This window comes from Hyalella azteca, unplaced genomic scaffold, assembly GCF_000764305.2.
Source record: "Hyalella azteca isolate HAZT.00-mixed unplaced genomic scaffold, Hazt_2.0.2 contig7784, whole genome shotgun sequence".
NCBI classification, from domain to species: domain Eukaryota; kingdom Metazoa; phylum Arthropoda; class Malacostraca; order Amphipoda; family Hyalellidae; genus Hyalella; species Hyalella azteca.
The window spans coordinates 192612-205887 of NW_025937899.1; the positions used below are offsets into that span (position 1 = coordinate 192612).

General features: G+C 37.8%; 1 protein-coding gene across 1 annotated transcript; it reads left to right on the plus strand.

Annotated features, from left to right (window-relative positions):
- The first annotated feature begins 4563 nt into the window (after nt 1–4563).
- On the plus strand, nt 4564–12078 carry LOC108671080 (transcription activator MSS11-like). The gene is made up of 4 exons (XM_018158559.2): nt 4564–4779; nt 6183–7750; nt 8131–8369; nt 10450–12078. The coding sequence occupies exons 1-4, from the start codon at nt 4707–4709 to the stop codon at nt 11351–11353; spliced, it is 2784 nt and encodes a 927-aa protein (XP_018014048.1). The 5' UTR covers nt 4564–4706; the 3' UTR covers nt 11354–12078.
- Nucleotides 12079–13276: the final 1198 nt, after the last annotated feature.

Consider the following 13276-nt stretch of genomic DNA (forward strand, 5'->3'; position numbering starts at 1 on the left):
CTCGCAAAACTTCCCTCATCCAAAGAAGGGATGAGATGCGATGGTGGAGTATAAAATGACCAAACTTAGAGGGTAGAATAGCGAAGCACAACTGAACTTTGTTGTGCTCATTGGTTCTATTGTTATAATATTTCTACTGATGCCATCTATACCTAGATACTTTGTGTGGTTACATATCTTTTGAAAGTTTTTGGTGCTGTACTAGCTATTTTTTTGTAGTTATGTGGTAAGTAGAAACTGTGACAATTAACTTGAATGCTTTCGTTGTCATTCTAGTTATTACGTGCATGTGATTACATATTAGTTTTAAGTTGTTATTGATGTTATGGATCCTCATATTCTTTGTTGTTACTTTCGATATTTTGTGAGGTGATATTTTATATTGCGGAAGTTTTTATTTCTCAGATTTTATGAAGTAACCTTCCTTAATTTGAGTGGTTACGCATGTTTTGAATGTTGTTGTTGTTCTAGTTACTGATCCGCATCTCTACAATGTTACTTCCACTGTTTATTTTATTTTTAATTTCTTGTACATCTCGATAATTATGACTTTAACACAGAATTTGCTCATATATTCGTCGCCATTTGCCCTGTATTGTTTAGTTAGAATCGGAAGTTTTTTACCCTTGATTGGAAAATACCACAATTGAGGTGGTGGAGAAAGTGATTCTAATTACTGGTTGGAATAAAATGTCTGATTGTCTTCGTTATTTGGCCGCAAATATCTAAAATGATAACACTAATCATTTTCTTACTTTACATACAACTTTCATACAAAACTTGTGTTCCTTCCAAACTGCTTTATACACTGAAACTGGAACTACGCATGTGTTCTGCTTTGAGCTTTGATTTCAAACGGAAATTTTCTCATTCATTGAATGGAATGAGCTGATTTAAGAATCATCGTATAAAATTTCTGGCAAATATTTCCATGAGAGTTTAATGAGTTCTTTTCGTTCACGTAGTGACTTCTTGACTTTTAGGAAACATCAATGTCAATAAAAAAGTGAATTGAATACCTGGGTAAAAGTTTATGGGGTACGAAACTTTGCGCGAGTTTTTTGGCGTTTTTCAAGAGTTGGCTTAAAATACAATCCTATTATTGATGCTATACGTAAAAATAGGTCCATTGCAACACCTAATAGCAGCCTTAATTAGAAAAGAGTTTAAGAAGGAATATTCCTTTCTCTGTTCTTTACGACGGTTATAAGCTTGTGAGTTATCGCGGATAGTTCTCATTTCCTATATAAATACAACCCAGAAGGTTTTCCTTTTGGATTTTCCGCGATTCGCTTTTAATCATAGCATTACCCTTACTCTTGTCTAATTTATTCCATGTCGCTGTGCCTTATTTTGCTCGGCGTGCATCTTATTTTTTATTGCAGTTCCCCTTGCACGGAATTTTGAGTTCTTTGTGTCGAGTCCACTTCAATTATCGTGTTAATGAAATCTTTCTGTCTCTTCTTATTAGATGCGTCGTGCACGCTTCATTAGACGCACAGCGCTGGTCTCTTTTGCCAAGACACTTTTAAGGGATCCGATCGCTTCTTATCTCAGCGCCTCGCTCGTGGCCGCGGTCTGATTTTGGTTAGGAAATTGTATCTCTTGCACATCCATTTTAAATTTCCATTCACAGACAATACAAATACAGAAATAAAATTATTCCATACTTTTACACTCGCAGCCTAGAAATGTATATATTGTGAGTAATTACAAAAAATAGTAAATTTAATCGTATGATGACTTCAGAGATGAGACCACCAAATTTAGTTTTAAATTGAGAGATTATAAATCGGGTCATAATTTCATTCCATGATTACTTTTATCGGAAAGAAAGAACTATTTAAAACTTGATTATATTCTGTATAATTAAGTGGATCATGCTTTCATGCCCGCATAAATTTATTCATCGAACAAGGATTGTAGTTTAATTTTCAAACAGTTCTCCGAGAAATGAAGCTTGAATTCCGTAATTTTTACCCAAAAACGTCCATTAGTGATAATAAGACAGTGATTTCAGCTCACAACCTTCACATCATTTGCAATTCAACCCACAGACTTTCTATCCACAGCGAAGAAAAACTCGGTTTACTTACAGGGCTTCGAACGCGGTCTCCTCCCGTGAAACGGACGGAGTTTCAGCGCGGACAGAAAGTGAAATCCTTTGCCTGTGCATCTAATGGAATCGGAGTTAAAATTTATTAGGGAAGATCACAACAAGATTAGCGTAATTGGCAAGTCCGAACGAAAAGTGCACGCGTGATCAGTAAGATGGATGCTTTCCTTAAAACTGATCTGCTATCTTAAACCTGAGTGAACTAATTACTTGCGAGCTGGAAAGGAGATTAACAGGTTTTGATGTATTTGCTTGAGATACGACGAGTGTTTAATGCAGTCCGCGCTGTGAACTGCTTAAAGTGAGCCGGGCATTTGCTTAATTCAATGCCTGAATATGCTTTAGTACTTCCAGTTAAACAACGTAAAATGGATCAACGTAATGTGGATTTATACCGAGTTCATATTTCTATTTATGTCGAGTATATAATTTTTGTACTCCGGAGAGCTAGAATGAATTCAAGGAAAGTAATTCAATAGTTTATGAAATTGTTAAAAGCCGAAAAAATTTCGCATCATAAATTTTCCATTGATAATTAATTTCTCAAATAATTGCGCAAATAATAAAAAATTTCTTTCCCGCGAAGGCTGCCTCAATTTTTCTCATCGTTGTACCTTCAAACTTTTGTGAAATTCTTTCGAAACGAAAAAGCATACACATCTTCACTGTTATTTATGGCAGCGTTCAAATTTGAAGCTTTAACAAGTCACAATATGGAACTTTTGGTAATGCCCAAATAACGTTAATTGTGACCACAGGCTGCACTGCAGAGTTGATTTCTGAAGAGGCCTTCAGCTCAGGCCTCTGCTGCATGCCTCTAGCGTAAGCCTCTAGTGCAACCCTCTAACATAGGCCTTGGCCACTAGCGTAAGCCTCCGTGTAAGCCTCTAGCATGAACACTTAAAGTAGGTCTTTAGTGTAGGCCTCTAGAGTGGACGTTTAGAGTAAGTCTCTACTGCAGTATTCTAGTGTAGGCCTCTGGCGTAAGTCTTTCTCTAGTTTTGGCCTCTATAGCGCACGCCTATGGCAGGGGCCTTTGACAGAGGCCTTTGCCAGGGGCGTCTGGCTGGGCCCCAGAAAAAGAATGGACGCATGTCTACAAGACCGAAGTCGGCATTGTGATTCTCGGCGCGCTTGTCTCGGCGATAACGACACGTAAATGGTCCGATAATTCGACGATGTCGAGCTGTTACGACAGTGCCAAGGTCTTGTTATGAACTCGAGAGTGTTGAGAAGACCGGGAGAAAGAATTAAGCAAATTCAAGGCTTTTTAATGGTCAGAACATTGACGTTATCGTGCCCACCTTGTGCTGACTGTGCTGTGAACTCGCTAAATTGTTGTAGAACTAAACATGAAAATTGAAAATGGGAAGCGCAAAAAGGCTTTTTTTAGCGCACTTTCTGATTTATGGAAAAAAATTACTATTGTGCTCGCCATGTCCGTCTGTCTGTCTGTCCGTCTGTCCGTCCGTGACCTCAAGTTTTCGTCGACGAGAAAATGCGCTCTCTGTCACTCACTGCAATGAGTACCGAGTTAAATTTTTTGTATATTTTGTTTGGTCGGAGCAGCGATGCAAACAACGCGTTTACACAAATTGACTTTTTAATGCACATGAATAGGTGTTACTGCCTGAGCTGTTTTTTCTTATTATAACGAACAAGAGAGGTACACAATTTCTCAAATTCTTCAAATGCAAAATTTTTCTTCCAAACACAAAACATCGGTTGGAGTAAAAAAATGGGCTTGCTTACTGACGGCCAGTATAAGTCTTCCTGCCTTTAAAAATGCAGTTTTTATTTAACCTAAACAAAAAATTATCGACATAATATTTCACTCGAAGTGATTGAAAATTTTGTTTCATAGCCCAAACAGAATAAGATTTATTTTTATTTCCATCATAACATATACGTTGTTAATTCAATTGTTTATTGCAATGTTATGCCATTCAAATATTTCCAAATTTTTCCAGAAACATTCAGGTTATTAAATAAAGTCAATAATTGAAGAAAATCTGGATTAACGAGAGTAAAGAGATATTTTTATCTTTACATATTTGCATATTTTTAATTGACTTTCTCAGGAAGTTTCAAGTACGAGTGAATTCATTGCTCGTTAATTAATTGTTATTTTTATTACAGTGAAAGCAACACGCGGTGGCTTCAGACAGTGACTACACGCTGCAGCTTCAGGCAGTGGCTACACGCTGCACCTTCAGGCAGTAGCTACACGCTGCACCTTCAGGCAGTAGCTACACGCTGCAGCTTCAGGCAGTGGCTACACGCTGCAGCTTCAGGCAGTGGCTACATGCACCTCATCGTGTGGCATACGCCATGGCGTCATGCTATGGCTGCGCTACGTGGCCACTCGCCATGGCATTATTCAGTGGCACGCGCCATTTAATCTACTTTATATTAAATTCATTCCCATTAATGACTTTCTCTTTTTCAGATAATAAATGTAATAGTAGGACATCAGGCATATATGTTATGTGTTCTCGTAATAAGTATCAGCAGATATGTGAAATTATTTGTCTAAAAATTCTGCATCCGAATCTATGATATTGAGCGTTAACAATAAAAGTTACGAAGTATGCATGGATTGACGACGATTTGCTGGCTTCTGATTGGCTGTGTCTTCGCATCATCGCAATCGTCAGCTCAAGGTGAGTTTTAGATTAACCTCATATTCATGTTAAAAATAGATAAAACTTTAATATAATCTTTGACTACAAATTTAAATTTTTTCATTTTGAATAAAAATATGTTTTTTTTTTGTTTATTAGTTTCATACGCTGAGTTGGAATGAGTCACAAATGTTTTCATTCTGTTTATGCGTGCATTTTTTAAGTGATGACGTTACTCATATAGCACATCAGTATAGGTAATGAAATATACTGTGACCAATTAGGGGACAGCGAAAAATAACGTTCACGTTTTTTGAACAAATAAAAAGTAAGAGAATTATAAATTTATTTAATATGTATTCGCCTGATTATAATTATTTAGAATTTTTTTTATTTCAAATAACTACTTTTTAGCAAATATTTCCTGGAGTGCTTAGTACGAATAAAAAATTGACGAACTTTTAAATTATGCAGTGAAAAATGGACTTTGTGATTTGCCTTGAGTCAATGCGACAAAAAACTAAGCCTTTTACCGCCTCTGCAGGCCTCCCAGCATAAAACTCAGAATATAAAAGGCTCATTTTTTTATGTGATCGCAAAAGGCGTCTTTTATCCCGGATGACCTCCAAGAGTTTTATTTGAATTTTTTGAGGCGCACGGAACTTAAAGACCGAGGTGGCGTTTGCAAGTCTTCCCTCTAACGGGACGGCTCAAAAATTCGTCTTAAATCCCCTCGTTTCCCTCAAGTTGAGCAAAACAAGTTCTTACTCTCAAAGAACTCATCAGACTCTCAACTTTTGGTCGCTCTCCTATAGTTTCTGCCATTTTTATTCGTATGGCTTTGATCGCGGTTCCAATTTTCTGGAAAGCATTTTTCTCAAGTTTTCCTTTGTGTATAGTAAAAAATTAAGCTTTGAGAGAATTTCCTAATTTTCGGCAAATCTTGTTAAGCTTGCATTTTTGGCATTCTTTGAGAAGTTCATTGTAAAGTCCCTCAAAACTTTCAAAGAGGAAAGCGGCGGCAAAACTCGCTTGACTTTTAAGAGTTCTTTTCTACGTGAATGCCTACTAGTGGGTATCCTTCAACTACAAAATCCAGATTTTTTTCTTCCAATAAAGTAAGCCAGATATTAGGTAGAAAGTCATGGATCAAAATTATTTTGGAGTTAAAATTTGTACCTTAATAGCCCAATAAGTAAAACGTAAAATTTTCGGCAAGTGCGTCAGTGCTTTCGGAAATTAAAAAAGGGAGATTATATTTATTCGTGTGGATATGAAGGTGTTTCCATTTCAAAAATGTACTTTTGGATAAGTGCAAAGAACATCATAGCTATACGTAAAATGAGATAAACGTTTGATTGACATTGATGGAGAAGTAAAAATGTGATATTGATGCGCTCATTGGCAGAGTTTTCTTTGATAATTTACCATCTTTTCCGCAGGCGACCGATGGGTTTGGCGCCGAGTCAGAAGCCCTTCAACTGCATTGGAACTTCCCTTCAATCCGTTCGAGCCTTTTCTATCTTCCGCTGACGAAGCGCGAGCTGCCAGCCCCCAAGCAGAATCTGGTTCACCAAGAATAGCTTTCTCGTCAACAGGTCCAGAAACGCTGGAGGCCATCAACCAAAGAGGCAATGTCGCTGTTCCGTTATCAAGTATTCCTGCAGATAATCCGGCAATTGCGGTTCCCATCTCAATTTCCAATCCGGAAACCTCCGGCAGAAACCGAAACCCAATTTCTTCAGTTGATCCACAAAGAGTGGTTCAGAAGAGTTTGGGTATTGCCCATTTCACCATACCGCGTCAGCTAGGTAGACCGGTGACAGTAACAACCCCTACGTCTAATCACCTGACAATTGACAATGAACCTCTCGTATCTTCCTATTCATCGTTAGACGCTGAAGTTTCAGGTTTCAGGGGTTTTCAAAACTCTGGCAACCGCAATGAGGAGCGAGCTCTCGTCAACCCTGCAGTTAGGAACGGATTGATAACGATTCCTATCCGTCCTCTTCCCATAGACATCTCCCAGTTACCTCTCGAATCCAATGAACGAGCTGAAGGAATTAAAAAACTTTGGTCATCATTGACGAGTAGAACCGAGTTCGCTCAAATATTCGAGACACTCGCTGGAACAAGAAATAACAACACAACTTCCAGAAACCGAGATCAGGTTCATGATTCGGAAACTGAAAATTCATCCATTCTACTCGATCCTCATAACTCAATTAGCGAGTCTTTGATTCGCGTCATCAATCCACCTCAGATTCAACTCCAACAGCAAATATTAAAACAGCAGCTACATCAGCAACAACTGCAGGAGCGGCTGCAACAAAGGCTGCAGGACCAATTCGAGGCTGCGATCCAACAGCAGGAGCTGAAAAAACATTTAGAGATCAAGAAACTCATTAGAGAAAGAGAAGAGCAGCAACGTATCGCCATACAGCAGAAAGTGGCAGAAGAACAGCAGCGCATCCAACAACGTGTGCAACGGGTCCTCCTCCAGCAACAACAAAAATTACAAGAACAGCAATTGCAAGAGAAGCAGAAAATCTTGCAGCAGCAACAGGGACCACCGTTAAATCAGCCAGCTGTTCATCTCGAAGCTGATGCATCCCGCATAAGTACTCAGACTCCAGGGCCTCTGAGCGTTGAGACCCAGAATGCGGGTGCCGAGGTTGACGAAACCTTAAGCTCTGCAACTCAGAATGCAGGGACCCATAGTACAAGTAGCCAGAGTGGAACCAAGCCCGAAGACATTATTCGCCAGAGGCACCTAGAGCTTGTTGCAAGGCTACAACGTCAGAAAACCCCCAAAACAGATAAAGAGATCAACAGAACTAATTCTCAACTCCTAGAACTACGGCGGCGTCTGCAAGAACAAGCACAACGTCAACAACTTCAAGAACAGCGCCAACGGCCAGCACAACGCACTACGGCTATCAGCACTACAGACCCCTCACCGGAGACAGTATCAACGTCATCCGAAGTTTCGCTAAACGCCGTTTCAGCGGTATATGAATAATTTGCATGCATTTAAAAGGGTTCTTTGCTCTAGCATTATTTTAATTATCTCTTATGATATTTTCGTACAATAACACGGAAATCGCAAAAAAGCTAACCATTTTTGTTAGTTTGTGCTTGACACTTGTTTCAATTGAATATGAGTTATTTGAATTTTAGCCTCTGATGAGATGTTTCTCAACTGTGTGTTAATACATAAACCCAAATTGAAAGATGTACTTTGAATCTAACTCTAAATTGTTGTAGACTATTTGCCTAATTGTCTAACTACTTATTCAACCTGCACCACACACTAAGAAAAAGTTATTAGTTTATCATCATCAGCCCTGATTAAAAAATTTCATAATAGAATCCTATAATTTATTTCAGGAGCGTCTGTCAATCGTATTCCCCCCTCGCCTGCCATCTCCCTCTCGTCTCCTCGCCCTCCCCGACCCTCAGGTATCAAGCCCTTCCATAACAATCACCACCAACAACACCACCATCACCAACAACACCAACACCATCACCACCACAACTAACAACAACATCAGCGGTGTTGGTCAGCTGCTGCAGGCGACAGTTCGGTTTCCCCAGCGCGAAGGATCTTTCGTTGTCAGAAAAATCAGGTATCTTCAAGTTGTATTCAATGTACTAATCATCACATTAGAAAGTATTGACTAGCATTCTCGGAGCATCCTGAGTATAGCAAAGTATTCTCAGAGTTTCCTGAGTATAGCAAAGTATTCTCAAAGTATCCTGAGTATAGCAAAGTATTCTCAGAGTTTCCTTAATATAGCATTGTATTCTGAGAGTGTCTTGAGAATCGCATAGTATGCTGAATTATTCTTCGCATCGCAAAGTATGCTGAAGTATTCTCTGCATCTCAAAGCATGCTGAAGTATTCTTCGCATCGCATATTTTGCTGAAGTATTTTTTCCATCTCAAGGCATGCTGAAGTATTCTTCGCATCGCATAGCATGCTGAAGTTTTCTTTGCATCGCACAGTATGCTGAAGTATTCTTCGCATCGCATAGCATGCTGAAGTTTTCTTTGCATCGCATTGAATGCTGAAGTATTCTTTCAATCTTACAGTATGCTAAAGTATTCATTGCATCGCATAGCATGCTGAAAAAATTTTGATTGTCTCATAGGAATTAGAGAATATCCTGAGTTTTATATAGTATTCTGAGAGTATCATGATTTTCGAATAGAATTCTGAGAATGTCTTAAGTACCACATAATATTACGAGACGAATTGATAATCGCATAGTTGTTAAATGAATTAAAATAATCTGGTTAAATACATGGATATTACTATCGTCAACGGCAACATGATGCAAAAGTAAATGTGAAGACAGGTCGACCTGTTACTTAATTAAGTTACATTCCAGTCATGATAAGCAGGATTGGTGTTTCGTTCCATTGGGATATCAACATGATTAGATAAGAGTACCTTTTAAACATACATTAAAAGTGTTTCGTTCCACTGAGATATCAACGTAATTAAATATGAGTACTTTTTGAATAAACATTAAATTTTTTCCCTTCAACTGAGAAATCAATATAATTACATATGAGTACCTTTTGATATTACATTAAAAGTTACGTTCCCCTTCGAGAAATATTTTCCTTCTGCAGGATATGTTTATCCTTGTTCTTGGTACATATATTAGTTGGATGCTTTAATTTTCACTTCATTAAAACAAACTTTCTTGATTATAGCGAATAATTAGTTAATTTTATGACTAGAGGGTAGCACCCTTTCTCAGGTAGGCATTTCTAAAGGCCTAATTCGTAATTACAGTCACCGTAATGAAGGGCTGCAAGACGACTGGCAACGTATTTAAATTTATATCTTAGCGTTGCACGAATATAATTCATGGGACGGCTGGTAATCACAGCGTAATTCATACTTGCGTTCACTAGCTGTGCATCTTAAGCAAATTACAAGCAAAGAGACAATGCTGTCGTCCACGAAGGACAGCATTGTCCTCCAAAATTAACAAAGAAGCAAATGTAAAGAGCGGCTAAAAGCTTGGTAGCCGCTTGCGTTGAAGGGACCTTTAATTAGAGGCAGTTTTAAGTTCAATTGCACCATTGCGGTCAGTCTAAGGAGAGTTAGAGATTTTTTGTGACTCAAAATTACCGAGAATTTCGGGAGGCGAATGTCACTGACTGGACTTCGTTGTCAGAAAAAAACTTTATCACTGTTGCCGAACACGCGAGTTAGACAATTTAGTGAATTACTTTAAAAGGGAAGAAAGCCAGTATTAGAGTAGTTATTAATAGTATTGGCAAGTTTTTTTGGGAATCAAAATTGCGGCAAGGTTTTCTGAAGAAGGCGTTTGATTTTTTTTTCAATTTAATTCATTCTTTTTTAAGCTCTATATAAATTTTATACGATATTTAGTTAACAGGTTTTTAATTGTTTAAGTTTTTGCAAGCAATTACACCTCATTTCCGCGAGTTATTTAAACTCTTTTTATATGGGTTCAAATACCTATTTGATAGGCCTACATACCTATTTTATATACATATAGTTTATATACTAATACCTTAAAGTTACGAACTCGTAAATCTCGCTCTAATATTTTCACCACAATTTTAGGCCTATATAGGGAACGAATCATAGCCAAAATGTATTTATTTAACACGAACCTAACCTCGTTGTTTCTTGGTCCTGATGTGTCGTGTCTTGTCACGCAGGCTACCCGGCAACTACATCGTGAACGTCGTCTTTGTTCCGGACGAACGCACAACTCTTCCGCCATCCGCTACACGACCGGATATCTCGGAATCCCCGTCCGCGCTCCGTCTTTTCCAGAGTCAGGAGGTTCAACAAAATGTGAGAGCTCTTAAGGATAAGAACGCGGTGCTAGTGGTCGAAGAACTTGTCCGAGATGGCAAGAACCTATACCTGATAAATACCATGGAGGGCGAGAGGGTGTATCCCAAAGAACCCAAGAAGCAAACGGATGAAGTAGAGGGCAACGTCTGGGCGGCCTTCGTTGGAGTTTTCAGTGATGAAACAAAGAAAAATTCCTCAAGAAACTCCTCTAATCGAGATGGAATTCCGACAATCAACAATTCTAGTAACACCGCAGGTATTTCCGCAGAAAGTTTGACTCCCATCATTAGGGACACAAGGACCCCTTTGGCCAAAGTAGGTTTTTCTCAGGTAGAACCACAGAATTTATCAGAACGACTAATAACTGGAAACGAATTTAGGAATTTTCAAGCGCCCCATGCATTTCTCGTAAAGTTTACAGGTCGAGAAGACTACAACCCTTACCCCTCTCTGGACTCCAGTGGTACCCCACAGGAGAGGTTCAACCTGGTGAATCAACCTGTACAACGTTTGCCATCATCTTCTGTCAGTACTCGTTTCTTCAACCCGTTCCATGAGCCAGTCAGCAAGTCGGTTAGCAAATCACTTCAAATTGAAAACCATGAAGAAAGCGCTTCCCTGGAACTTCAAATTCCAGTGGAACCCCGAGGGCTGGAGTCTACGCATTCCAGGTGGCCGTGGCCAGATGAAGTGCCGGAATCGCTGGACGATTTTTTCGACGGTGGACCGAGCAATTTCCGAACGACTCGTAGCTTAAGATAGATTATAAGTATAATGGTAGGTATATTTGTACAAAAGTAGTTTAAGGTTACTTCTCCTTTTGTTCCTATTGTTTCATTTTTAGTGTCTTATTTCCTGCACCCAAACATATATTGTTTCTGACGAGATATATTGTTATGATATATTGTTCTGACGCAAAAGAAAAGACTACCAAGGCCAGATGAAGCAGGCGTCTAATTATTATTAAAGTCCATTTGCAGCAAGATAAAATCTGCTTATGCAGTCGATTTTTTTTAATTTCAAATTGAACCTGATATGAGAAAAGTTGATTACTATATTCCCATTTATAAATTATCACGGTATAAAACATATTCCTAAAAAGTGATTTTAAATTTTTTCCATATGAAGACCCCGACATTCTCAACACTGTCTATCGTAGTTGTATTAATTAGGATCGATCATCTAACGCGCGAAATAGAGGAAGATTTAAATATCTTTTCGTGCATTGGCACTACTACACTACATAGTATTACACTACATACACTACATAGTATTACAGTTATTGAGGAATAAAAAAAATGAGTTTTGTGACAAAATTTTGACTTTCAACCATTCAAAAAAAATTATGATGCTTGTTGATTTGAATGCAACTGACTGTTATTTGTTTTGAATTTCGAAGTTCAATTTCATTGACATTGATAGGCGGTTTCTGCCCAAAATAAATTGTAACTTATTTATTTTGACTAATTTATTTTATATTTCATAATTATCTTATATGGAATTTTTGGAACATCAAATTTTCTAAATAAACAAAAACAGTGGGAGGGTCCCATTTAACAACAGTATACATAGCAAACGCGCAGCAATAAACCTAAGGTGAAACCATTACCTAATTAAGTATGAAATAAGGCTTCAATATCTTGTTCAATATTTAATTTGTATTACACAATAAATAGGCAAATCCATTCTCATTAAAATATAAAAAATATTTTATAACTTCTTTTTGTTTCCTTCAGACCAATTATGAAGCGAGGTAAAACTCTTACAACCGTTGTCTTACAGCTGACGACTCAATTACCGCGTGACGTGTAAATGTTCGCATAAAATTGTAATTAACTATTCAGCATAATTTCTTGGTTTAATACTTTCAGGGTTAGTTGAATTTTAGTTTTTTGATCATAAATTAACATTTAAACGGACTCTGTGCAGCTCACTTTAAACACGACTAAATTCACTGGTTAGTCGGAAAAATTGTAGAAAATAAATTTATCAGATGGAACCTTTTGGAATTGACTTCTAAAAAAATCGACCTACGCGGAATGCTCCTCGCAAGTCTCGGCTCCATTAAACTATTCAAAGGCTGACTTAATATTTGTGGAATTCTTGAATTGCAGAAGAAAAGCTTGGAGCGCGTCAATGATTCTGCCTTATTGAATTCCAAAGAAATTAACCCAGCATTCTTAATCGCTCTTTAAACGCATTTAGGTTTTGTCAGGATATCTCTGATATATAAATTGCATTTCCAACACACGTCTTTTATCTCGCCTAGTATAGGTAATGATGAAGGGAATATACTATAGATAATGATAGTATTTAATAATACAAAGTGGGTGCAAATGAATTTTATGTCAACATGTTTGTAAGAAAGAACACTGTAATGTTAATGGATAAGGCCTTGAACGTATTGTGAGGAAAGCGAACATTTTGGAATCAGAAAAAAAATTGTCTTAACTCCTGGACATTTAATTACTTAAAGTCGATTAGTGAGATGCAGATAAGGATTCAACTATTAAACCCCACTATTATTTAAAACTCACCTTCAAACACCTCCATTCCTGGCAAACGACTCTATTTACATTCAGACAACATAAAAACAAAATAAGATAAGGAATTAATTTATCTGAATGGAAGATTTACGCGACATTTCATAGAGGCTCGACGTCGGTTATAATTATTGTCCTAGGA